The following is a 27,413-nucleotide window of genomic DNA, read 5'->3' as shown; positions in this document are numbered from 1 at the left end:
AGTCTAAATTTTTATGTCAATATATCGTCCTCTAGCAATTATTTTCTAATAGAAAATTGATCATATAAATAAAAACCAAAAACAAAATTGACCGAAAGCTTCACTAAATCGTTTTATGAGCTTTTAAAGTTGAAGTGTTAAAAAGCTGATTGAGAGAATGCAATTTCCGAAAAATTACTTGCTTACTTTTGCATGTGGTATGATCGTTAATACGCATCCAAAAATTATAGTAAAATATGGAAAATAAATGCCAAGGTATGATGTTTTTAACTTATTTAGGTAATATATGTATAGTTGTACTGTTTTTATGTTGTGTGACATCCAATTTATGTGTATTTTAACAGAAAATTCTAACGTGTCCCCTGTGTTTCGTGGAGTATAACTAATTTTCTGACAATTTCTGACAAAAGTTAAAAACGTCAGTTTGTACCTTTAACTATTGTATTTCACGGTAAAGTAATATCTTTTGCCCATTTTTGCTCGTTTTCTTAAAAATTTGATTTTATATAGGCAATTTTGAGTTCAGACATAGCGACCTCCTGGACATTTGGAGGCGTAACAATAGGCAAATAAGTTATGTTTCAGATTACGTTTATTCCGCAATCAACAACAATAATCAGGAAGCGAAACAGACAGAAGATATTGACAAAAAAAAAGAAAATTTTGAATTATTTATTAAAAAAAAACTGCCCGAGTGTAACAGATAACTAGACCGATTTATTTCCAAACATACCAAGTGGATGGCGACAAAGAAAACTATTCTTGTTAGAGATTTTGAAAACTCCACGACGCCGAAGCAAATGGGACGCCGAAACTTATCTTACCAAAATGCAGGAGAAAGATTAAAAAGGAAACTGAAAATACGAGTGAAGCCCGGAATAAGCTTTACAAAAGGGATCGACTATCACATGCAAGGAAAAATAGTCGGATCAATAGGATGAGTGATATTTTCCACAGAGCGATTGATAACTCGGACCCACTATTATCAACAATTAGTTTAAAAGAAAGAGAGAGAAAAAATAGGAAAAACCACTTCCGAAGGCAGTAATAAGTCTTTTGGAAATACAGTATAATTTTAAACCTGATCCATGAGACAAAATATTGGATTCACAATCTGATTCTGATTCGAGTTCAGATTCGGAAATTTAAAATGTAGAACTAGAAAAAGAAGAGGGCGATTATTTTTAAAACAACAATATACACGACTTTAAAAAAAAAAAAAAAAAAAATTATATTTCGTTGACTCCTGAGTCATACCAGTAGTTAATATGGGAGGCAAGAGAGGGCGTGGTCGCACAGACTTCAAATTTTCTGTGCAAACTATTTGTGATTTAACAACAAAATGTACAAAGTTTCAAGTCTGTAGCTCAATTTTTAGACTTTATGCCAAAAAAATCGAATTCTGGACCACAGTGCAGTGAGCGAGGCCAACGATGTAGAGTCATAGCTGCATGAGTTTGAATCAGTTTGTATACATTACGTGCTCTCGAAGTACGTATGTAAATATGTTAACGATTCCAGCTATGGGGAGATGTAAAATACTTTTGTAATTATAATTACTTTGGAGAAACCAACTCACCGCCAACCAACCACAATTAATAGAGATTATATAAGTTTTAAGACGTGCACTTTCCAAGCAAAGGCCCTAAGCACACACTTAAACCGTACAACGGAATCTCCGCAACAATAAATTTATTGATATTTAAAGTTTCCCTATATCATAAAATGAATTATATTATGTTTAATGTGTCTAAAAATAGCTTATAATTTAATTATTAAATAAAGAAAACTAAGATGTACGACACTCACATTTGTTTAACCTTGCAGGGGATGTTACAGTAGCCAAGTTACCTTTATATATTCTTGATCGGAAACACGACCGACCCGCTATGCTTAATGATGCTGATTTCGCTACTCTAGTTACTTGTAGAGTAATAGGGCATACAAGTACTAGATTTTGGAAAGTATGTAACAGGTGAAATGAAGCGTTCCCGACATATATATGTATATATATTCTTGATCAGAATCCATACGTCTGTCTGTCCGTATAAACGTCGAGAGCTCAGTAACTATAAAAGCAATAAATGTCAGATTAGGCATGCAGGTTTAAATGATATGTCAAAAACATTTTGACCAAACCCACAAATTGCCGAGGCATCGCCTTTAAAAAATAAAAATATTTTGTTTTGTTTTTCATATAAAATATCTTTTATCCAGGTACGAGCTATTGATGAACGCTCCCTGAACATACTTTAGTTCTGATAGCAACTTTTCTGACGAAAAATAATTTTTTATCTAACTGTTACAATTTTTTTTGCACATGGCTTGACATCCGACTTTTTAAGTTTGAAGGGTATAGAATGCATTTGAAAATGACCTTTCAACGACACATACGTACATATATACATAAATTTTTACATATGTGTGTATACAAGATCTGTAGTAGGAAATTTAGCTATTTAATGCTGTTGTCTCAAAGTGTTACAGATAGGGCTTACATATATCGTAGAAGTTTCAGTTGTTCTGAATTTGGGAAAGGGTTTCTTTTTTTGTTCAATAACTTTTTATGGAAATGGTTTTCAAATGTAAGTGTTAGGGACTTTCAAGGGTTATTCAACTTACAAGCTAAAAAATAATTCAAGTTCTCGTTGGCACATCCTCTAGCGATGTAACGGATATTTGATGTCCGGGAACTCGACTATATCATTTTCACGTGTTTTTAAATATTTTGGCTTATCCTAGGAATTCAACGCTTAGACAAAGGCATCACAAAAAGGGCGGAAAATCATCGCTATAAATCACCGATGTTTATGCGCATTTGAACGGGCAAAGTACTTCCTGGTTCATCACTCTTTCACCACATTTTAATCACTAAGTCCCCACTCATTTTTGTGGAGGGAAATATTTTCATCGCTTTTTCATTCGTTTTATGCTAATTTTTCAGGACATCGACATTATGCTAATGAATAACAAAATTATTTCATCATTATAATTTAAAATAAGCATATGCTTTTAGTTTAAGCACACAAATACATAATTCCGGAGTCTGGGTCGTCTTGTTGACTTTCGAGTTAGGGCCAGCTTCTTTTCATTTGAGTTGGAATAACGGTCCACATGTACGATTAGATTATGTACGATTAAATTAAAACAAGTATTATAATGTATACAAACATGTATTAATGTATTTACCTTAAATTATTCATTTGGTGAGTTGTATTCATTTTTGTTTATAAAATTATCTTATTACCTTGAATAAAAATCTAATCGCAATTGATCCGCAAAAAAATGGCACTTGCCGCAACATTGCGGGGGCTTAGATTGATCGCCAGTTTTAGGGTCGCGATGGTCGCCTGCCGAGTCGACTATCCGTCGATTGGTGGGACGAGACCAATCCACACGCGGTTTACCAAGTGACAATGCATCCGCAGAAAGTGATTCTTTGGTGCCGAAGTCGTGATTGGTCCGTATTTTTTCGAAAACAATAATGGAGAAGGCGAAGTGAACTGGACACCGAGATCGTGCCATTTTATACCGCTGGACTTTTTCATGAAGGTTTTCCTAAGTCGCAGATCTATGCCAACAAGCCGCAAACCACCGCCCTTAAAGTGAACATACGCCACGCCATCGATCAAATACAGCCCGATTTGTGGGCGGAATCATAAAAAATTTGACCTTTTCAGGTTGCTTTTCGTTAAAAAATTTAATAGAGCGATTAAACTTAGGCACAGTGTCTTGTTTTTAACATTTTAAGTTAGGGAAATCGGAAAAAATTAAAAGGTAAAATAAATTATTTGACAAATATTTATTACCTTCGAGTTCGATACATTTTAAAAGCATTAGTAGTCGATTTAGTGAAATGGCTATTCTACCTTACATCGTATATATTTGTATATTTGTAAATTATTATAAAATATTGTGTAAATGGACGGAAAATTTCTTCGAATTCATTATCTTTAACTTTTTGATTTATATATCTGTTTGAATTCCTCCTTGTACAGCGGAATTCGATGCACTACTTTGTTGGGGTCTTCTTGGTCGGCTTGGCTCGGATGCGAAATAGGATTGATATGGCGACGGAGCGGTCGGAAGCACTGCGGGGGATGCCTGATTCTGGTAATACTCATCACCGTATTCACTGATCTCCCGATTGCTGATTTCATTTAGGCGCTTGTACCTTTCCCGACGCGCTTCTACCAGGTAGAGTACGCCTGCCGGCAGTAGCAGCACAGCGCCAACAACGCCCAGAGCAAATGACCAGCCCATATCGTTGTTCTGCCATCCTGGCATCCAATCCCGGGAATCTCCTTTTGCGCCAAAAATGACCACAGCAATAAACCCGAACACAGAGCCCACAACCTGGCATGATCCTATTGCCAGCAGGAGCACCATGTACCTGTCATCGTCGCGAGAAGTTCGAAGAAATACTGCAGTGAGTGGTATAACAACAAGGCACATTACAAAGCATAGCGTAGCAAAAAGTTGAACGGATATGTAGAAGCCAGGCAGGAGGAAGTCGTGTATGATGTAATATTCCTCTTCGAAAACCCATAGGCATCCTTTAAAGGAGTTGTCAAAAAATCGGTGTATGTCCTGGAAGTTGTTGAAACAAACTTCCCAAAGGCCTAGGTTAGTGAATCGCGGGTCTTGTAATCTACCGTCTGTAACCAGCCAATAGGGCGTGGAAAACGCGATAACAAAACATATTAGGGAAAACACGGACGCGCTAACGGCAACTTGCAAAATGCGGTTGGACGCACCCATTTGTTCTTTCTATTAAAATATAGTTAAAAAGCCAGCTTAGAAAATAACACGCCCTAAAGTGTGACCGTTGCACTCAAAATGGTATTTTTGAATGACGAATCTTCTCACTTAGTATACCACTTCTATGTGGAACGGCTGGGATTTAAGCAGATGTGAAACTTGTCACACTCAAAACAATTTTAAAAAATCACTTTTAATATAACAACATAATTACTAAATAAAAACTCAATAATCTTATTAAATAAATTAAAAGCTTTCGGAGACGACCCAACGGATCATCTCATATATGTATGGTGATGGCAGATCTGTGTAAAAAGGGACAACTTGCTGATATTTGAGAACTCATTCAAAATTGTGGTAGCACATAGCATCAGAAGAAACAAAAAAAAGATATTTTTAAAAATCGGTACAATGAAGTCCAGAAAACTTAATAGATGCTTCAAGGCAAACACTAATATGTACTAGACCAAAAATATGGTCTAGCACTGACCTTTCGAATTTTGGTAAATAACACTTACGACTTATGCACTATTTCTTAGTTCTTACTTTTTCAAACAGGTGATTTTATTTATGAAAATAAAATTAAGTCCGCATTTAAGTTGAGTGAGCAGTTGTACTTTTGCGATTAATAGCTATGTAACAAAGACAAAAATGAAAGCAAATTGAATTATAAGACCTATTCAATGCGATAACTGTATATAAAACTTATAAAACTATTTCATACTGAATATTTCAAAAGAAGAGTATTTCTTGGGTGGTATATTTTTCAATCTCTCTCACCGAAGATCGTCATTATTGTGACATTTTTGTCATAGTGTCGACTATTTTTTGTTATTACTCGAGCCACATTCTAAATGTTACATATCTTTCTTTTAATGCCTATTAAAAATAATACGTAAAACCGCGTAATTTGAAAAAACTTTTTGAAGCTACGAAACAAATTTGGAAAAGTATATCATCAACGTTGGAATATATAAATAATTCTTGCAACTTTTGAACGCTCATCCTATTCTGATACTCTTCAAGATAGAGTTTACACACCCACAGATCGTTTCAAGAAACGTATTGCAAAAGATCTGCTTTCGAATCGTTGAATTTACCAGAACTTGTTCTAAAAAATAATCGAAATATCCCAAACTGATATCTGATTAAAATTGGTAAATTTTTATTTACCTATTTGTTTAGGCGTTGAAAAGGTCATAGCAAAAGTTTTGCTTTTCTGTGTAAAAGAATTCATTTATAATGTTATTTCGTATTACCAAAAAAAGAAATAACCATCCCAAAGTACTCACATTCTGTGGAATGGAAAATTCGGTAAAAATTGGGGAAAAAATAATTAAAGTAATATATTAAAAAGGGTTCAAAAGTGTGGACGTGACAGTTTTGGTTGGTTTGTTTACAAGACTTATAAAAATATGAAAAATATCAAATCATGTTTCATGATGATGCCATCAATGCCATTGCTTTAAAGCTCCTCCCCCCTATTAGCAAGTCACTAATCACGACCATAATAAATAAGTGCTTGCAATTGGGGCACTTCCCTTCATCATGGAAACGCGCCGAAGTAGTTATGATCCTGAAGCCTGGTAAACACGAAGCCAATCCCGCCTCCTACCGCCCGATCAGCCTACTACCAGTACTCTCCAAGATACTCGAAAGAGTATTTTTGACCAGAGTATTGCCGGTGATTGAGGAGGCTGGTCTGATCCCTGATCACCAGTTTGGCTTTAGGCGCCGCCACGGGACACCAGAGCAAGGCCACCGAGTAGCGCAATATATCCTGGACGCCTTTGAGAATAAGAAATACTGCCTAGCAGTAATGCTGGACATTAAGCAAGCCTTTGATCGTGTTTGGCACCCCGGTCTCCTCCTAAAGCTCAAAAACGGCCTGCCCCAGCCATATTTCAAGTTCTTAAAATCGTTCCTGGAGGGCAGAAGATTCGCCGTCAGGTGTGGAGAAGCGCGCTCAGACGTCAAAGAAGCCCGTGCAGGAGTTCCCCAAGGAAGCGTTCTCGGTCCGCTCCTCTACAACGCGTATACGGCTGACCTGCCGGTGATACCGAGCCAGTACATTATGGCAGCCACTTACGCCGATGATACTGCGTTCCTAACAACAGCAGATACCCCAGCAGAGGCCTCCCAGACTATGCAGGAGCAACTAGATCTACTGAACACGTGGCACACGAGATGGAATATATCGGTAAACAGCGACAAGTCAACCGCTACCACCTTCGCAACTAGACGCGGCACTTGCCCACCAGTCAGTTTCAACGGGTTCCCAATCCCAGAGGTAGCCAATCCAAATTATCTTGGCTTTACACTGGACAGGAGACTTACATGGAGACCACACCTGCTAAAGAAGCGGAAACAGGCGGAGAACCGAGTCCGTGAATTCTACTGGCTGATGGGCAGACAATCTAAGCTACCGACTTCCACTAAGCTCCTTATCTACAAAGCGATCATAAGGCCAATCTGGACGTATGGCATTCAACTGTGGGGCACTGCATCGAAAAGTAACATCAACATAATCCAGACATTCGAAAACAAAACGCTCCGCACAGTCACAAACGCTCACCCTTTCCACGATAATGCCACTATACACGAGGTCCTCAGCTTCCCGTGGGTGAAGGATGAGATTAAGAAAAGCAGCAGGCAGTACATGCAGAGGCTTCAAGACCACCCAAACAACCTGGCACAAGACCTGCTGGACACCAGTCAACGCACAAGGAGGCTGCACCGATCACACCCTTTGGACCTCTCTGGGATTAGACACGCAAATTAAATTAAATTATATACATACATTATTATATACATCATACATACAATATCGACAGTTATTGTATAGTTTCGCAACAATTTATGTAATCAATTAATTCTCTACTGTTAAGTTTAGTCATCAAATTTAATGATTGTCCGCGAAGGACAGTTTTAAATTAATATATCCAAAAAAAAAAAAAAAAAAAAAAATGTTTCAAGACTGCAGGCGGGGCAGGTTTCTAGGCATTAGAGGTGAAAAAAGTTATTGGCATATCGATAGAAAACTACTAAACTAATACAAAAATCAACAAATATCATAAAAATGTCAAAAGTGTGGGCGTTGCAGTTTCGACTCGTTCGGCGTAACAGACAGTTTCCCAATCAGTCATGTCATAAAAAGTGAATCTTGGTCTTGATTTAATTTAATAAAAGGGAAAACAAACTTGTTTTACTTACACTACGGTCGGGATCGCAATGGTCTACCCGTTAAAAATCCAGTTCGCCAGCACACACGGAATTATACACAGATTTCGATAAAGACTTTGAAGATATGTTTTCCGTACACAAACCCCCATTTTCTGTATTAAATAATTGAAAATGTTTTTATTTTAGTTACTTTTAAATTTAATTCTACATAAAGCGCTTTAAATTTGAAATAATTACGTTGAGTTTAAAGTTTTTCATTCGAACAACTAGTTGTGTTTCTTTTTCCTGTGCCAACTAATCGTATTTTAGGTTAACCCGACACACGTTTTCGGATGGCTCAGAATTAACAGCCACCTTGATAGGAGGAATTGCCATGCAGTTCCTAATAAAATTACACACACACTGGACGTACTGCTTGGGATATTTGGTGTAAATCTTAACGTGCTCGGCATCCTCGAAGCATACTGACGATACCTGAATACCCTGATCGCGTCTGAGACGAATAAATTTTTCCACATCCCGATAGGGAATCACTATGTCACCTTTCGAATACAGAAAAAGCTGTGGGTATCTATTGGCTTCGTTTTTAAGGTCGCAAAATGGACTGGGGCGTACTGGCGAAGACGGCACGAATAGGCTTTTCAAGGCAGAAATTGATTCCTGAAAAAAAGTCAATTGTTTATGCTTACAGTCTTTATAAATTTGATTCAACGTCACCCACCTCCACAAACCACATAATACTGAGTGTGATGGTTATAACCAGCGCGGCCAAGCAGTTACAGCGCTTTTCCCTACCATAGATGGCTGTAATGGCGCGATACAGGCTCATTATCCTACGCTCCCCAGGAGCGGAGTCAAAAATCACGCCGCGAACTTGCAGCGGAGACTTGTGCTTGATCACAGCTAAATTAATATGTTGGTACAAGTAGGCCCCGCCATTGGAAAATATGTGAAATATTAGTGGATGGGCGTCAAAATTCATGTCCTGGATTAGTTTAAGGATTTTCTCGCCAATAGGAATCATTTCGGATCGCTTCCAAAATAGGCTTTCTACCGGAGCCGTGTAACGCACAGTAATTAGGCTAGGAATAGCGAAATGTCATAAGTTATAATTGTGTTGGTGTGTCAGTCTTCATACTTACCCCCGCTCCTCGTAGATTTTTGAGTATTTCATGAGGTATCGATCCTGGCAGCCCGCCCACCCCAACAGCATGACAATGGGCACGTGGCTGTCCTCGCCGTCATGGTCCTTAGCTAGTACAAACTCATTTTTAGACGAAGGCTTCGGAAACTTTATGAAGTACTCTAACGTATCCTCTCGCTCCGGTAGGAAGGACCTAGGTGATGACTGGAGACCAGAAGTTTGTATGGCGGCCTTCGATTCTTTATACTGGGTGGCTGTGCCGTCAGGGTTTAACCCGCACGGGTGCGAAGGCGATATCGACATATTGACATACTAATAGTTCTATTGGAAATGAAATTATTTTTTGGTCGGTCGGGTTACGCAAAGACTACTTTTCGTATACGGTCGGCACTAGCTACATATATTGATTTTGTGAACTCCACGTAGTTTTAAAACTTGAGCGTGTAAGGTGCCTGTTAATTTGTTAATAATTTACCTTTCAGCCCATTGATTTGTGACATAGGAGAGTCATCATAGTTTGACTGGCCTCTGCAGGCGATGTGATTCACCTAAACTTCCTGGCGACAGCAACCGTGTGCATTCCAGGAAAGTAATCCACTGGGGTTGCTGCTTTCTGACGCGGGGGGTTTCAATGGGCTTGTCATGCGCATTAACTTTTGATTTCTATTTGTTTTCTTTAAATTTGTGCCCTACTATAGGACTTTAGCGAGCGAGATTTGATAAGCCAATTGACTTCAAACCATTCATAGAAATATTATTATGATTATGAATAATAATGAATGAATAATGAATGGATTTAAATAATAAAGCATAGAATTAAGAAATGGGGTTCCCGTCTCCCTCCGAAGACTGAAGAGGGTACACCCCAGCGATCTCCCTACCCGGAGGATAGTATAATATATTACACATTAAGTAATTGATAACTAGACAAATTTTTTCCTTTTATACTTTATAATTAAGAAACCACTTGGTCTCTTATACCTTTATACACACATTAGAGGAATTGACTGAACGATGCCTTTTGGAACCAAAATAAATAGAACTCTTTTTCAAAAAAAAAAAAAATGGGAAATGCAATATAAATCTTCGTTAGTTGTACTATTTTGACTATTTCCGAGTTTGCATTTAAATATAGCGGCGGGCACATACCTATAATTAAACAATTTGAAACCATAAAGTCGAATTCCTCGGCTATTTGATTTCCATAATTCTTTTAGTGTAAGTCCGTTGTAGATCTCAACCTTAATTTAAAAAAAAAAAAACATAAAGAAGTATCAGAAATTATTTTCCTGAACGGTGCATTCGGTTTCTGCGTTTCTTTCTATTTCACGCTATTCTCAGACTAGACAATTTTTCGAGTCAATAGAAATGTGTAAAATGTGTGTTTTTATGATGCTGAAGCTAAACAAAATAGAAACAGATCTAGAGATGAAGCTCCGAGCTCCAGGTATGTGAATAATTATTATTATTATTGGATATGGATACTAATAATTAACTGCCTGAAATAGGTCCTGGTTTTCATTTCGTCTCAAATGTTGGAAAAATCATATTAAAGCAAAATATCAGCAGCTCAGATCGAAAACGAAAAAAAAAACAAAAAAAAAAACATTGATCCTTAAGTCTAGTAGAAATCAGTCTCAGCGTTTGTATGGAAAGACAGACGGATATGGCAAGATGAACTCGTCTAGTGATCCTGTTCAAGAATAAAAGCACCACAATCTACAATTGATACTGACTGTAGTATACTCAATTAGCATACAGAAATCAATTTAACTCAGCTCACTCGGCACAAATGTGATCGTAAGCAAATCATGCCTGGAAAATTATAGAGCATATCATCGTCTCGTTTTTGCTCAATCAACATGCCGATTATTAGCTTTATGTATTTAAGCTAAAAATTTGTTCTTTATCAAATTTAATTTATATTTCATATGTGCGTTTAGATTTCAATCTTATTATTTTAATTTTTAAAATATTAAAATATTTTTCGTAAATCTTTTGCTAGCCAACGGAAAATATTTCTTAGCTGCTTTTAAATGCTTTGATAGTTTCAACACTGTTTGACCACTTGCCTTGATGGAAGCTAAATTATCAAAGTGCAGTGATTAATGATTTCATGGAAAGACAATTAGCAAGTCGCATCTGCTGTGTACATCTTAGCTAAAAGTTAAAGACAATGACTTATTTTTTGGACTAAAGGCGAGACTAATGTTTTGTCGGCATTACTCAAGCCGAACTTGTGACGTTTCTGTGGGCACACAACTGTACACAACACCGCATATGCCGTAGTAAAATGATGTCGCCCTTGCGATTCGAGCAGTTTCTAAAACATAAATACACGCAGTTTCTTTACAAACACTGGGTTTCGAGGCATGAGGAATGGACGATGACTTTCATTTTTTTGAAAGGCACATGTGGCCAAGGTTCGGATAACTCTGGATTGGGCTCTAGGCGACGCTTTATGCAATAGGAACGTGAGATTGCTTGTCATTGCTATTTCTGAAATTCTGGCTGAAGAGGGGTTTTGTTTTTGAATCCTAAACGAATAAAATAATTTTTTTTGTCAAAGTTAAACATATTATATACCATATATATTATATATGTGGGTATCAATGCTTTTAGTTACTCATTGAAATAAATTGACTGAAACAACCGAGCACAACTTTAAACGACTCAAGTAGAGTCACTCTAGCAATTGAACTCTCTACGACTGACATCCTGTATTCGATGCGTTCTAGTCCCTCTCTTGATCTGTCATCGGCTTTCAAGATTATGCAAATCTGGGTGCATGCTCCCTATATCCACCCTATTATAAATGGAATATTTAGTAAATTCATGTGAAAACAATACTGTACTTGCGAAAGACCAATTTCGAAAACAAATGAAATTAGGTTTTTTTTTAACCCATCTATTTTAATTTTTTTGTATGCGACTGTAAAGATTGATCAAATATGAATGCGTACATTTATAATATAATAGTAGTTAGTAGTTTACAAAACATAACTAACTTAAACAGTATAGCGTCGGGTACCGGGCCTAGGCTATGTTGGGGTACAATTATAATGTCTTTAGAATGTTTTTGGGAGAGTGCCTGTATAGGAACAGACCGCACTCTAACTTGGCTATGACCTTTGCCTTCGCAACATTGAGAAGTGTATATGTATTGCAATTAAATTTAAGGCTAGATACGCATTTTATTATATTAAGTTTGTTGTGGAGTTTCGGTAACAGTGAAGAAATGTGTGTGATTCATATATATATTTCTTGTTTATTGTTATTCCTAGAATTTCTAAGAAAGTCACGATAGAAATTTGTATGTTACCGATGCTTATCAATGCCCCTGAGTAGGAGTACAAATTCCTATATTGATTATTGTCTAGACTGAAGTTTGTATTTATGTTTCTTTAAAATGCATTATAAAAAAGAAGTAGTCGTCATATGCAACAAATTTTATTTCCTTGATTTTAGATAATTTATTGAAAGCTTTGTGGAATAGTATTACGCAGATGGGTGAATATGGATGAGGAATTTAGGGAGGCAAGGAATTTTGAATTCGTAATGAGATAGTCTACTAAGAGTAGGCAATCCAAAGTCGACTTGACTTTTTTTAAATCTAAAGTGGTTTACGTTAAGTAGGTTGTACCTACTTTACCACCAAAGTCGTTTAGATATAATTTTATCTAGCGTTTTTGCTTCACGACAGTTTAGAGAAATAGTTCGGTAAGATAAAATTTTAGACTTGTTTTGTAGGCTTGTGGTTTGTGGCTATTAATATTTCATTAAAACGTTTTGTTATTCTGTTTTTTGTTGTAGGAAATCTATTTTTGACCATTTGCTGTGATACTTTATTAAGTTCTGAAGCAGATCCATTTAATGTTTGTGACATTAGTTTGAGGTGTCTTATTATACCCGTTACTCGTAAAGTAAAAGGGTATACTAGATTCGTTGAAAAGTATGTAACCGGCAGAAGGAAGCGTTTCTGAATATATAAAGGTTATATATTCTTGATAAGGATCAATAGCCGAGTCGATCTAGCCATGTCCGTCTGGCTGTATGAACGTCGAGATCTCAGGAAGGTTGCGATTCAGCATACAGATTTAGAGACAAAGACGCAGCATAAGTTTGTTGATCCATGTTGTCACGCGGTTATCTAATTGTCGAATTTAATATTTGGAGTTTTGTGAGTAGTACCTTTTACAGCATTAATATTAAGTTCATAAATATTTCAAATTATAAATAAGTAAAAATTTTCTATTTTCATAAAAATAGTACAAACATACGTAGTTAAAGGTAAATATTTATAAAATAAATAAAACAAGACAGTCGTGTTCCCCGACTATCAGATACCCGTTACTCAGCTAGCGTGAATTCGATATCGATAGATATTGGGGAATAAAATCATTATGAGGTGTAGTTCACATCCAAAGTCGAGCAGAGCACGGCAAGGAACGAAGATTCCTGAACGGTTCCTCACTAATTCTGTGCAAGAAGAGCAGCAGACGTTCCAGGCAATGCAGAGAGTTCTTCATCTTGATGCGAGTCAGAGGCAAACGTTTCTTTAGCCTGTAATCTTTTATGTTGTGATGGCAAGACCAAGTTTCCCAGATGAAGCAGGGTGTAGTGTTTAGATCCGCACACATGAGGCAATTTAAACATAGAGCCAGTCTCTTGCAATCGACTTGCTAGCTCAAAGAAGCTGGGTTGGCAAAAATTGAATTTTCGAAATTTGAAAACTGGAATCGTTTGTCCATTTTTTGTCCATGTTTGCCCAACAATTATTTTTTTTTTTGCCCACGTCCAGTTTTTCAGATATGAATTTTCGAAAAAGTTCAAAAATTTTCTAACTAATTGAGTGACCAGAATCATTGTAAAAGGCAGAGACAAGAGGGGCGGACCTATGCAAATCAGGTGTTCTCCATGTTCTCCAGCGTCTTCCACCGTTGCTCGAGAAACGATGCCATGGATTCCCACGGCGGAATTGCATTTTTGAACACTGGGTCCTCCAAATGCTCCTCCCATTTCGCCTGACTTGACGGATCCAGCTTTTGGACAAGTACTTGAGCGATAATGCATACAGCGATTTGTTCCGTTGAGCCCATTTCATTTATGAGCGTTGAATTTTTCCGAAAGCTCACCAAGCATTGAAATGGAACCGAACCACTCTGCACTGCAATTAGCACTAGAATCTCACTAATGTGTGCCTGGAATACTAAACGACGTTAAGGAAATCTGTTTTGTAACAAATCCAATGATATAGCATAGTTGCGCAGTGTCCCTCAGACATTATCGTAGATGCTAAAACTTTTCTATGTTTGTGAGGTGAAGTCAGAATGGCTATATATTATAGAAGTCCAGCCAATTTACATAGCCTCCAGCGAATTTTGGACGCTTAATCACGCTGAACGCTTCTGATGGCCACAATCTCACGGAGAAATACCGTCAGCAAAAGTTAAGAGGGACTTCAGTTGCGAGACACGCTTTGAAATCTCCACCCGAACCGAGGATTTAAGAGTCACGACAATATCATCAAATTTCTCACTCAAGTTACATTTTAATTTTCTCAAAATCCAGTTCTTCGAGCTCGTTGAGAATTTTTGCTGAAGCCCATACAACCTCACATGAATAACGGACTCGTCAAATGAAATTATCGCTGAGCTTGATCGTTCACTCGAACACAAATTGCAGCCCCCTGATTCAAAAATGCCATCCTGTTTCCACCAGCGGTAACGTTTCTAGAATTCTTAGCAGCCATGGCATCAACAACAAAGCGGCAGAAACAGCGACTCAAAATTCAGTTCAAGCGGGAAGATGAGCGCAAAGAAGAATTAGCGGTAGCTTCCGTTGCTTGGCTATGTACGCGTACAATATAACTGTATGTTATGCAATCTTGCATAGCCGACGGAGGTTTTTTCAATGTTCACTGTTTTTAATTTGTCTGAATATTGCAGACAGAAAAATTTTTGGGTTAATGCTTTAAACAGCTTTGCAAGATTTTCACTATTTATCACGTCGGGGTCACCAAATGTTGCGCTAAAAGCAATTAAAAGACAAGTTTCATTTTGCTATTTTGAATGATGTTTTATTGGTGTAGCGAACGAGAATTCCATTGATGCGATATGTACACTGGTACGAAAGCGAATGGTTATGAGCCCGCACAGCTGATTTGCAGAGATAACGATGATATTGCTGCGCAGCTGATGCGCGGTAAAGTTTAACTGTCTCCAAAATTAGCATGTAAGCAAATAACAATAATTGAAATTGTTGGCACACGTAGCGGCCCAAAAGCGAGCTAAAATAAAAAAATTAAATTAAAATTAACCGTAGTAAGCGATACTAATCACATTTAGTTAAGTTTAATTGTAATTGCTCTTTATTTGATTGGTTGATTTAATTAATTAATTTAATTTTTGGAGTGGAATGTGTCATAGCCACTTTTATGGGGTGTTTACACTGAAATTGCATTTTTGGCTATTGAGCAAACTATCGCATATATGAGATGTACTATCGCCACTTGAGCAGCTGCCGTTTGCGTTCTCTTCAAAATTTTCTAGGTATTTGTCATTATGATTATATAGGCTCCAATTTTAGCTTATTCTTGTTGATTACAGAAATTAGCAAACCAAACGCAATGACTCCTCAATATCAAAACAAAGCAATACTACCTTTTTAGATAACGGTCTAATTGGGGAACCAAGTGCTCTTACAGTTGGTATTAATGCACTAACATGAATAAATTTAAAAAATATCTCGACATCCTATATATATATTAGTGTCTGTTTACTCTGGAGATTTTTTAATTTTGTATTTACCCGAAAGACATTACGTGAAAAGTTGGTGAATCGTTTGGAAACGTTAATGCGTTTATTTCTTATTATCTATATGTTATTGGGAAAATCGAACTACTGCGTCCATATATGCGCAATTATTACCACTAAATAGTGGACAATTTAAAATAAGTTCTATATTTAAATATAAAATTATATAATAAAATCTATCAATCTTTCGAAAACCAGTATCTTATGTTATTCATTGCTTGTTACGATAACACACTTACTATAGTGTGGCTAGGACTTAACAAATTTTATTTCAGGGCCGCCACAAAAATAGATAACGTATTCGATAGTTTAATATATGGTATATATGGTATTCCTGGTATGTATTTCAAGATGGCGGAAAGTGTGAGGAAGAAGAGAACAAAAAGCAAGCGAAAAATCCATGAGTGTATTTATTGATGTATATATGCGTAAATCTATGTATTTACTAAGCCAGAGTACACAGTAAAAGGCAATGTAATGAATGTCCAATATATCTGATCGCCACGTTGTGTGCCTTTACCTCGACGCACAGATTTTAAACTTAGCCAAAGAATCGAAATCTTGCACCCACGGACGGCAACGTATCACCACCCAGCCGAAAAAAGGAGAAATACTACCGAAAGGATCTGGCGGGTGTGTTGCAGTCCACTCGAGGAAATCAGTTGCGGCTCAAGTCGAACTTTTGCATTCGCAGACTTTCAACGACCTCTAGTGCTCTACGGCTTGCGCGCGACTTGCTAACACGAAACGATATTTAAACGCAACGCCACAGGATTTCAGAACGTCCATTCCTAACAAACTCCGCTCGTGGCCCGAATCCAGGTTGTAGCCAAAAATACCCCCGCATCTATCAGCAGACTATGTCTAAGTATTTGCGTCCCCAAAATTTACAAGAGAACACATAGCTATGGCTGCGACGAGAAAATTGCAAGGTAAGCAAAAAGGTCTTGATTTCGAATTCTTTTCTAATAAATTACCCACCAAATATCGTGGCCAGGCGAAATTGATCGATGTTTAAAAAAGGTAGCAGAGGGCGTTGAAACGTTTGAGGATATTTGGAAAAAAGTACACAATGCGACAAACACCAATCAGAAGGTGAGATTAAAACGTTTTAAATATTATGTGAATAATCCTATATGTATAAACAATTTTGTACTGACACCATCTTTATCAGCAAAAACATCTGCAGGAGAAGTATGAGGCAGACCTCAAAAAGGAAATCAAGAAATTGCAACGACTTCGCGACCAAATTAAATCATGGATCGCATCAGCTGAAATTAAGGATAAGAGCTCCCTTCTTGAGAATCGACGTCTCATTGAAACAGTGGGTTTATTTAATATTATTTGTTGTGACTACGCGCACAAACTTATATGTTTTTTAGCAAATGGAACGCTTTAAGGTGGTTGAGCGCGAGACGAAAACAAAAGCCTACTCCAAGGAAGGCTTGGGAGCTGCACAAAAGATGGATCCTGCCCAGCGTATTAAAGACGACGCACGCAATTGGTTAACCAGCTCAATAAGTTCCCTTCAAATACAAATTGACCAGTATGAGAGCGAGATCGAATCGTTGCTGGCAGGTAAAAAGAAACGCTTAGATCGAGATAAACAGGAGCGAATGGATGATCTACGAGGAAAGTTGGACCGCCATAAGTTTCACATAACAAAGCTGGAAACTCTGCTTAGGCTGCTTGACAATGACGGCGTCGAAGCAGAGCAGGTAAACAAGATCAAAGACGATGTCGAATACTACATTGATTCATCGCAAGAGCCAGACTTTGAGGAAAATGAGTTCATATACGATGATATAATCGGTCTTGATGAAGTGGAGCTAAGTGGCACGGCTACCACGGACAGCAACAACAGCAACGAGACAAGCGGCTCTCCAAGCAGTGTCACATCCGGAGGCAGTCCATCACAGTCCCCCGTTACGGTTCAACAAATTTTAAACACTTCGTCGCAGGGAGCAGCTAGTAGTGGTAGCAGCGCAGCTAGCGCAGCACTGTTTCAGCAGCAGCTGACAGCGGCACAATCAAATGGCAACAATGTGGGCTACGCGAGCGACACAAGCGCAGCTTCTTCGTCTGCTACAACATCTACAGATCCTGCGGGCGGCACAGTTGCTGTAAATTGTGTTGGGGGGCTAGCCGATAAACGCAACAAGAGCAGCGAAAGCAATACCCTAAAATTGAAAGTATGTATTATGAAAACATTTTCTTATGGTTGTTTTCATTGAAAAATATACTCTTAATTTTAATAGCAGCCTCAACCTCATCAACTTATAAAACCTACACCTGTACGAGCCACGGCCAAGCTGCCTCTCAGCAGTGAAAGTAAGTTCCACCAATTGCTTTGTTCGTGTTTCAGTTTAATTAACTTTATATTTCTCTACAGCCCAAGTCAATAAGATTGTCAGTTCAACTCCCAGCAAAAATCAGCAACAACTGCCCACAGCAGCTTCTATCGTTGCAACCTCCGCTATGCAATCGCAAAGCAGTATCAGTGGGAGCGGAAGTTGTAGCTCCACTGGAGGAACGGGAGCATCTCAATCAGCTTCTAGTGGTAACAATCCTGCGGTTCAGCCAAATGCTCCGACGCCTGGCCAAAGCGCCACAGGTATTGCCGCTGCAGCAGCTTCAACTAATGTTGTTTCGGCGACGATTGTGAGCAGCGCCAATGTTCAAGGCCAATCTGTGATCCAACCAACACCAACAATTGCATTTGCTGCAGTAGCAAAACACAATACATGTAAGGGGTTCGGGTGTATATTTTTATTGCCTTTACTTAAATAATTGTCTCTATTTTAGCACTCCTGGAAAATGGTCCTGTTTTGCAGCAGCAACTAGCAGTAACTCCTACTGTGGCAGCTATCGTAGGAGCTGGAACGCAGGCACAGCAAAAACATGTGCCACCATTATCCAATCTTCAAACAAATTCCCCTCACATACAAAATGGTAAGGCTAATTATATAAGTTTTCTTGTGATGTTATAGGGAATAGATTTCTATGAGCATGAACATATATTTGTATGTTGTCTCAAGAACCATTTCAAACCAAGAGCTATTGTCATTATCTGTATAAGAAATTGTTGTTGTGGTATTACGTTTTCGGTTAACTATAACATCAAAGAAAAACATTTTTAAACGAGTAAACTGTAGATAATGAATTTATTTAGTCAAAACTCTTGTATGCTGGAAAGGGTTTTTGATTTTTTTTTTTTTTTTTTTAATTGCATAAGTTTTCGTTTTTTTTTTTTTTTAGTAACATTTAAAAGTTCATTTTTGCGGAAGTTATACATATATAAAAATCAGGAAATTTGGCCTTAGCCACGAAAATCAAGAGGGATTTATATAGTTAGTTTGCGCGACTTTCAGAAACCCGTTGCTTATCTAGTGGCAGTGCTAGGGAGAAATTTCATCATTTTGTTGTCATAGCGATAGATTTGTAGATTGACCATAAAAATAGTAAAATCTTAATAATCTGTAGTACATTATATCCTGACACGCCAACATTTTTTAACAATTTTTGGATATTTTTCACAATTTAATTAGTTTTGTACTTTTCTATCGATTTTGCAACGCCCACTCTCTCTAACGCCCTAAAACCGTCGAAAACTGCCACGACCACATTTTTAAAAAATGGTTGGATATTTCTTCATAATTTTGTTATTAGTGTAAATTTCTATCTATTTGCAAAAGAACATTTTGCCACGCCCCAAAGCTGCCAAACCGGCCCCGTCCACACTTTAAAATAGTTTTTAAATATTTTCTCATTTTATTCTCCAATTATCAAAAATACTGAAATTTTGCGTTCGCATTCCCACTAGCTGAGTAACGGGTATCTGATAGTCGGGGTACTCGATTATAATAGCATTCTCTCTTGTTTTTTTTTTATTAACATTCGACTTACGGTAGGAAAATTGTAATCTTCTAAAGATACCACCTACCGTCCATATGTGGCATGCACGATTCATAATCCCTAGTGGAACTATGCCTACGTACTAAAACAAAAACCTCTGTGTGCCTTACTCGCTCATCGGGACTGCCAGACAAGATATGACTTTGATGAGCAGGATGTGAAGCCAGTTCGCACTCCCTTCCTTAAGTGTTGGCCATGGGGCTCCTCCTTCCACCCTTTTTCCGACAAGCCGTGTACGTTGAGGTAGTATTCTTCTCCCGCCACCACACAGAACACTTCGGATTTAGCCACCCTGTTGGCCATCTCCTCGGATTGGACCCGTTTCATCATACTAATGATTAAACTGTGTCCCAGTTCCCATGCCTCGCTGTTCGCCAACATAGCCGCGAACAAGCCACTAGGGCTGAACGAGGTACCTGTCAACGCCTTTAGCTGCTCCCTCTTCGGCGCAAACCTGGAGCAGTGCTTAAGTACATGCTCTGCTGTGTTCTCACAATCTACGCAGAACAGGCATTGGACTGACTCTACATGGCGGAACTGGAGTAGATATGCCCGAAAGCAACCATGGTCTGTAAGGAACTGGGTTTGGTGGTAGGCCGTGCATTTGAGTTGGCACTCTGCCCATACCGCCAACTCAAGGATGAGCTGGTAAGACCACCTCCCCCGTTGCGACGTTTGCCCTTTGCTCTGCCACTCACGCAGTAATTACTCGTGGGCCTCTATTGGCGACAAACCTGCCAGAGCTAGTGCCGCGTCTTCGAATATAGTCCTAATATAGTCCTAAGGGTCATGGACCATAGCACCGGGCGCGCTCCTTTCAGGTATGATCCCCTACAAGTGACATTGCTCCAGATTGGTGCAGCATATAGCAGCGAAGCCTTTGCTAACGCCACCAGCAGTTTCCTGGCTGAATATTTGCTGGAAACCTGCCGAAAATCGGTATCTTTTTCGGCCAGCTTCCGAATCGTCCCAGAGGATCGGTCCCTAAAGTAGCTACCAACGACTATCCTCAGCTACTCCGGGATCCCCATACTGTTAATGGCTCCGAGGATTACTGGCCATCTAGCGGTGTTAAAGGCGTTCTTTACGTCTAGAGTCCCAATTGCGCAGCATTCCTTCCTGCCTCCTAGCCATCTATCACCAGAAAGAGCGGTCTTGGCGACGTTTCTCACATCCGAGAGAGCGTCCAGGGTACTCTTTCCCTTCCGGAAGCCATATTGCTGACTTCCTTGGCCGTTGATGCTCTCGGTGATTGCCTCTATTCGTGTATACATGATACGTTCGAACAGTTTTCCAACTATATCCAGTAAGCATAGAGTGCGGTAGCTGTTTGCAGCATGTGCTGGTCCCTTGCCTTTCGGCAGCAGGACTAGTTTCTGGCTTTTCCACCTCGTTGGAAAGACTTCGTCCAAAAGACATTGGTAAAAAGTGGCCCTAAAGATGTCAGGTCTACCCAACGCCACTGATCTAACAACTGCTCTGCTTGGCTGCCTCGACGACTTCGGGTTCTGTGACGCACGGGAAATCGGGGGCAGGGGCTATGGCTTTCATAATGTGGTCTTTCAATTAGGTTAGTTCGGTATGAGTTTGTTTGTTGCGAACTCTATTGATGAAAAACCAAGTTTAGACGGTTTAATATCGAGTTAGTAAAACTAAAGATCAATGTCGCTGGAGCTTGGAAAAACTTAATTTTTTCAAACGCATTTTTCTCGAAACGACTTTTGTAGATACATATGTACATAGTTTTCCATCCTAGCTTCTTAAGTTATACGAGTCTTCATTTAATAACGAATAGATATCACTTGCTTATCTAATCTACTTTGTAGAAATATTTATTTCTAAATTTAAACAGGAATGCGAAGCTTGGTTAAACACATTTATCCTTTACGTTTCCTATTTTTAAATTTTAAAACACTTCCTGACCGAAAAAAATTATTTCAGGTCTTCCTGTCTCGGACAGTAATAATGACAACAGCTGCAATGTCGTCGATACGATTTCTCTAAAAACAATGGCACAGGATGCTATTAATCGATCCGCGATCGATCCTAATTCTCTGAATCAGCAACAAACAAGCAGCATTGATCTGAGACAGCCGCAGTCGCAGAAATCACTTCTCCAACATTTCAACTCTGAAACTAACACGAATCAACAACAGCAATTGACGTCGCAGCAGCAGCAACAGCTTCAGAACAACTCCCTTGCTGCGACCACAGGTTCTAACAACGGACCTTCAACTGGTAGTGGTCTCATGAATGTAGCAAACGCCACTGGTCAGCCCATCAGCGGCAATGCCAAAACGCATACGTGCCAACCCCAACAGATGGCCACGACGGAAGCGCACATTCCCACACTGCTTGGTGTGACACCACTTGGGCCAACACCCCTTCAAAAGGAGCACCAAATGCAGTTCCAAATGATGGAAGCTGCCTACTATCACCTGCCACAGCCTATGGACACGGAAAAGCTACAAACGTACTTTCATCGCGCACCAGTGCTCACGCCATCGCACTATCCCCAGGTGAGTTATATCAGTATTTTTGCAAATTTGATTCACCTATCACCTTATCTTAAATGTATTTTAAGGCACAGATGCCAATATATGATACAGTTGAGTTTTATCAACGACTCTCAACGGAGACCCTTTTTTTTGTGTTCTACTATATGGAGGGCTCCAAGGCCCAATATCTAGCGGCCAAGGCCTTAAAAAAGCAGAGCTGGCGTTTCCACACAAAGTATATGATGTGGTTTCAAAGGCACGAGGAGCCCAAGATTATCAACGATGATTACGAACAGGTAAGGAACGAAACATTGCAGTAAGTGCAAGTTAATAAATAAATGTGCACACTATTCACAGGGTACGTACATCTATTTTGATTATGAAAAGTGGAGTCAGCGAAAGAAGGAGGGATTCACCTTTGAATACAAGTACTTAGAGGACAAGGAGCTGAATTGAAATGTTGCGATGTTTGTTGCTTCGTCTGTCTAAAAGAAAATCAATCCATTAAAATAATAAAATAAATCAATCCAATTTTCATAAAAAATCACACAATCATAACACAAATCAAAATCGAAAAGCGCGAGAAAGATCAACTAATGGAAATTTAAAAGAAAACGCAAAACAGCCGTAACCATAAGTTAAAAGTAAAATGAAGTATGATATTTATTAGGAATGCATGTTTTTTAGCTTTACTCCTTTCGTTAATTTTACATTCTTGCAGAATTAATAAGGATGCTTACTTTTATACACATTTCGCTACGCTTTTTTAATCAAGTATTGCATTACAAATTAGTTTCCTTATCTTGGCCTTTAAAATCACATATAGGTGTTTTGTAAGGACCTCTGCGATTTTTACCGACGTCACAAATAGATTAGTCTTACTTGCGTCTTTGATGAGTACGTACATCAGCAGATACATGTCTGCGAAGAGTAAGCAATCACAGAGGGCCTTCAAAAACAATCTCATATTACCTATATTCTATGGGTCCTTTGTTAAAAGTTGACAGACTTAAAAGAAACATTGGTTCTGATTTGTATGCGATTAAATTAACACATCAATAACAAATTGTTTGTCATATTCATACCTGAGGGTGTATGAGAAAGCTATCAACATGAAGCAAAAAATAGGTATAACCTGATCATACTATATTTGGAATTTAATCTTTTTTGGTCCCATTTTGTTACGTAAAATTTCCAAGGCTTTTGGAGGGCAAGTCTTGTTTAAATATATGAACACAGAATAAAGACGATTGAATAGTTGAAATTAATATTATTTTAATTTGGTGGGTATATTCGTATATATCGTGGCAGAGGGCTTATTTTAATTTCATTCAGAAGTAACAACGCAGAGAAATTGGACCCTATAAATTAGCACTAATTAAATTACTGTACATTTAGCCATATCGATTTCATCCGTTTCTACGCAAACAAGTCTAACAGTACTACTACCTGTATACACCTATTTCGAAGTTATGTTATAGACTTTCGAGCTATAAGGCAAAAATCTCATCTCAAACATAGGCTAGGAGTTTTTATTACTAAGTTTTAATCAAAAACAAAAATAGCGAGGTGTCAATTTTTTGCAATACACAAATAAGCAAGCATTTAATTTTTTTTGGCCAAAAAAAGGAAAGAAGAAGAGAAAACGTTACAGTCGATTTCTCCCAATGGGAGTGCGAACGAGAAACCAACTATCAAAGGTGTGGGCCTGACAGTTGTAGGTCTGCGCTATTTTTGTCACACTTACGGCAAGTAAGACAAAAACAAAGAAAATGTTGAAAAATTCAATTATAGGTTTTTTCTGATGAAGTGTATTTTGCATATACAGAAAGTGTGTTAGGTATGATTTTAAAACATCTCCAAAGATACCTGATACAAAAACATATCTAATATGATTACATTTATGGGTTTTATTGTGAAGTTAACAGTAAAAATACCTCCATTTTGTATTAAAGCGTTGATGCATTCGTCACGCCCCAGACAATGTCGTCCTTATCCTGTTCATCATGACCCCAACCCTGATCGGCACACAGCTCATTACAGTTCACGGCTGACGCAGCAGCAGCAAAACGGCTGCTTATTTGCTCCGGTGTCTCGCAGGTACTAGTCCTTATTTCGATGGTCGGTTCCATATCTTTGAAGAAATCAAATTCGTTTAGCTCAGACCTTTGAATCACCGTTTGCACTTTTATGTCCAGCTCACTGAGATCATCGATAACTTTCTGTTCTGTCTGAGATATTGTCTCGTTTACTCCAGTGCGATATGAGGGCGATAAAGATTTGCCTATTTGGATCTCTCTAGTCAATGCATTACTGTTTGTTTCAGAGTCGGTTAGAGCCTGATCCACTTGGTAGCCCTGTTGAAGGTGGTCTGTATTGTCCCAATCAAGCCAAGTTCCCTCCTCATCAACGTTGGTCACTTTTTCATGCTCTGTGCCAGATATATTCGAGTTCTTCTCAGGGTCTCTATTATGTTTTATGCTTATAGATTTTTCATTTGAATTTAACCGCACTTTCTCGTCCTCCCCACCGTCTGGGCTTAGGCGAATGGATAAAGGGGAGGCATTGCTTTCTTGGGGCAATGGGCTCGCAGAAACCATAAAGTCTTCTACGTCGAAGGATCTAGTATTCATTAAGGGACTAATAGAACGCGGTTCGGGAAAAGGATTGGTGCTGTCTCTGGAAACAGCAGCGTGTGGACGCCCATCAGAAAAACATCGTGCACGATCGCCGCCCAAAACTTTGTTGGCTCCTAATATGGAAACTAAATCAGCCATGCACCTGAGTGTTTTGCCTACCAAGACGTCGTTAGTATCGTTCATACCAAGCTGTAAATGAGGAAGAATCTCGCTCTCTAGTTGCTCATCGCTTAAGAGACGAACATAGTCCATAAAATAGTCAAGAAGTATTAATCGAATCTGTGCATCACGCAAGCGGAACATCTTCAGTATGTGTGGCATTAGGTATTGTACATAGATTTGCGGAGAAAATAGCGATGCCGGTGCTTTATCAGTAACTTTTGTACGGAGTATATGCGGAGTCACAAATTCTTGTGCAGCAGGATCCAGCAGAACCATTCTAGAGAGTAAGTCACACGCCATCTGCGAAGCCACTACTTCCTCGTCGAAATATCGCAATCGATCAATCAAACTTCTAAAGAATTTGTGGCGCTCGTGCACTGACTTCAGTGGCAACTCAAAGAGAAAGGAATGTATAAGCACGAATTCATGGTTGAAGTAAGGATGTAGCAAGATAGCAGAAAGTCTTGGCCTTAGCTTTGTATTTTGATGCTTTAGGTGTGTGCTGCAATACTCACGGAACTCCTGGACGTGTGGAGTGCTATCAGTAATGCAACTGTCAGCTCCTTTCCTGCTCAGCACTTTCTCACACAGAATGGAGAAGAAAAATTGTTCGAAGTTCTCTCCGTGAATACTCAAGTCTATAAAAGAATGCGCCAAGTCGAGCAGTTGTTTGTTGACATCTGTGGCCCTCCAAACGTACTCGAAGCCAGCGAGACGCCAGCTTCCACTCTCTGTTACGTAAATAGACTGCGTGTTTATATTTAAGTGCCGTGCATGAGCCTTCTCAACCAAAAATATTAGAGCGCATAGAATGGTTCGCAGCCCTAGACAGACTTCAATGTCAGTCTGCTGGGCCAGCACCTCATCAAGAGGTCTGACTCTCTCTGTAGCAAGATACTTCCGTCCCGACTTCTCCCAGGTAGCTATATATTTTAAGATGTACGGGTGGCGGTAGACCATCAGGTTCTGGGGGAAAACATTTGGTAAACAGTTGATTTCTTTTACCCTACAAATATACTTTTATTGCTCTTTCAATTGGGCCCACTCCATTAGACCAAACGTGTGCCTTGACAAAGACCTTTCCTTCGAATACGGAAAGCATCTGGCTGCAACGTTCATCGTTGGTTGTCGCTGGTGTCTTTGCGTTATAAACTGTCCAAAATTGATTAGTCTCCACCGCATTTTCCTCAACAAGTATTCCTTTTAGTTTGCTGCCTTCATTGCCCATAGCTCTAAATGCTGTTGTCTACTATGAAGCGCTTAACTTTGTTTCTTATTTCGGGCAAATAATTTATTCTAATAGCATGTTCAGACAGAGATGCGTCTACATTAACAGTTAAAAACGATGTTCAAAACAAGGGAACAAGGAATTCATATATGCATCAGTGCATATATCAACTGCGTATGGTAAAAAAAAAACACATTCACTATTCACTATACTTTTTTCTTTAAGAAAATACGAGAACCTTTTCAGCAATGGAAATAGCTAAAATAAACTTTATTTATTTATAAAACTTAAAAAATTTGTTTCGTCAATCCTAAGAGATTTAAAAATTAAAGCGAATGTTTAGATTATTATTATATGTCTCATTTTTACATACTTCTTAGTCCCTAATTTGGTTTCTCCCAAAACATCACTTTTAAGTGAGAAAGTTTAAGAAAGTTTAAGTTTAAGAAACTGGACATACCCGTCTGTCTGTCCCAGAACTATAAATCTAGATTAAGCATACAGATTGCAGAGATATAGACGCAGGGCATGTTTGTTGACCCATGCTGCCACGCTCACTCTGACGTCCACTCTAACTCCTACAAACCGCCCACAACTGCCACGCCAACACTTTCGCAAAATGTTTTGATATTTTTTCTAATTTTTATTAGTCTTGTAAATTTCTATCGATTTATCAAAAAACTCTTTGCGAGGCCCACTCTTTTCCCCCAATTTCTATCGATATTCTCACTTCGACTAGCTGATTAACGGGAATATGATAGTCGGGGAACTCGACGCAACAGACAATATGTGCCTTGGAGTATTAGTGGTCCAAGGTCAAACAGTTTCGAAGTGCATGGTCTCAGATATTTGAGCTAACTGTATTCACTTTCGTAAAAGTCGAGCTTTCTTATCATTAGATTTAGTTCTCATTCGTGTTGTCTGCAGTTGTCTACGTTCATGTCGTTTTGTAAAGGTTTTGATACATTTGGGTCTAGGTACTGCTTCTCGTTCTTGAACTTGCTGTGATGCTGTTGCTCGGTCGGTGTAGACTTTAGTTACGTAGATATTTTAAATAGCTTTTAAATA

At 38.6% G+C, this 27,413-nt stretch overlaps 4 protein-coding genes across 7 annotated transcripts; 1 reads left to right on the top strand and 3 right to left on the bottom strand.

Annotated features, from left to right (window-relative positions):
- Positions 1-1,415: 1,415 nt before the first annotated feature.
- On the bottom strand, positions 1,416-4,863 carry LOC27206147. The gene is made up of 2 exons (XM_016167506.3): positions 3,190-4,863; positions 1,416-3,084 (listed from the first exon to the last, which is right to left on the bottom strand). The coding sequence occupies exon 1, from the start codon at positions 4,759-4,761 to the stop codon at positions 3,967-3,969; it is 795 nt and encodes a 264-aa protein (XP_016026037.1). The 5' UTR covers positions 4,762-4,863; the 3' UTR covers positions 1,416-3,084; positions 3,190-3,966.
- Positions 4,864-8,106: 3,243 nt separating this feature from the next.
- On the bottom strand, positions 8,107-9,721 carry LOC6733162 (transmembrane protein 53). Its single transcript, XM_016167505.3, has 4 exons — positions 9,564-9,721; positions 9,087-9,409; positions 8,666-9,026; positions 8,107-8,604 (listed from the first exon to the last, which is right to left on the bottom strand). Exons 2-4 carry the CDS (start codon positions 9,389-9,391, stop codon positions 8,239-8,241), a joined length of 1,032 nt encoding a protein of 343 aa, XP_016026036.1. The 5' UTR covers positions 9,392-9,409; positions 9,564-9,721; the 3' UTR covers positions 8,107-8,238.
- A 6,491-nt stretch (positions 9,722-16,212) lies between these two features.
- LOC6733161 (CCR4-NOT transcription complex subunit 3) lies at positions 16,213-23,580 on the top strand. Of its 4 annotated transcripts, XM_016167483.3 has the most exons (11): positions 16,213-16,536; positions 16,598-16,835; positions 16,901-16,998; positions 17,078-17,227; positions 17,286-18,095; positions 18,162-18,234; positions 18,296-18,649; positions 18,709-18,855; positions 21,760-22,337; positions 22,403-22,612; positions 22,674-23,580. In XM_016167483.3, exons 2-11 carry the CDS (start codon positions 16,811-16,813, stop codon positions 22,770-22,772), a joined length of 2,544 nt encoding a protein of 847 aa, XP_016026034.1. In that variant the 5' UTR covers positions 16,213-16,536; positions 16,598-16,810; the 3' UTR covers positions 22,773-23,580. The 4 variants fall into 4 exon arrangements, with proteins under 4 accessions (XP_016026034.1, XP_002080237.1, XP_016026035.1 ...); XM_002080201.4 differs by having other exon boundaries at positions 16,213-16,835; positions 18,165-18,234; XM_016167484.3 differs by having other exon boundaries at positions 16,213-16,835; positions 22,409-22,612.
- A 524-nt stretch (positions 23,581-24,104) lies between these two features.
- Positions 24,105-26,476, bottom strand: LOC6733160 (protein-associating with the carboxyl-terminal domain of ezrin). The gene is made up of 2 exons (XM_002080200.4): positions 26,136-26,476; positions 24,105-26,083 (listed from the first exon to the last, which is right to left on the bottom strand). Exons 1-2 carry the CDS (start codon positions 26,343-26,345, stop codon positions 24,266-24,268), a joined length of 2,028 nt encoding a protein of 675 aa, XP_002080236.1. The 5' UTR covers positions 26,346-26,476; the 3' UTR covers positions 24,105-24,265.
- Between the last annotated feature and the right edge of the window lie 937 nt (positions 26,477-27,413).

This window comes from Drosophila simulans, chromosome 2R (genome assembly GCF_016746395.2).
Source record: "Drosophila simulans strain w501 chromosome 2R, Prin_Dsim_3.1, whole genome shotgun sequence".
In the NCBI taxonomy this organism is placed as follows: domain Eukaryota; kingdom Metazoa; phylum Arthropoda; class Insecta; order Diptera; family Drosophilidae; genus Drosophila; species Drosophila simulans.
Note: the sequence above shows the minus strand (reverse complement) of the source record. Positions and strands in the feature narration are given on the sequence as shown.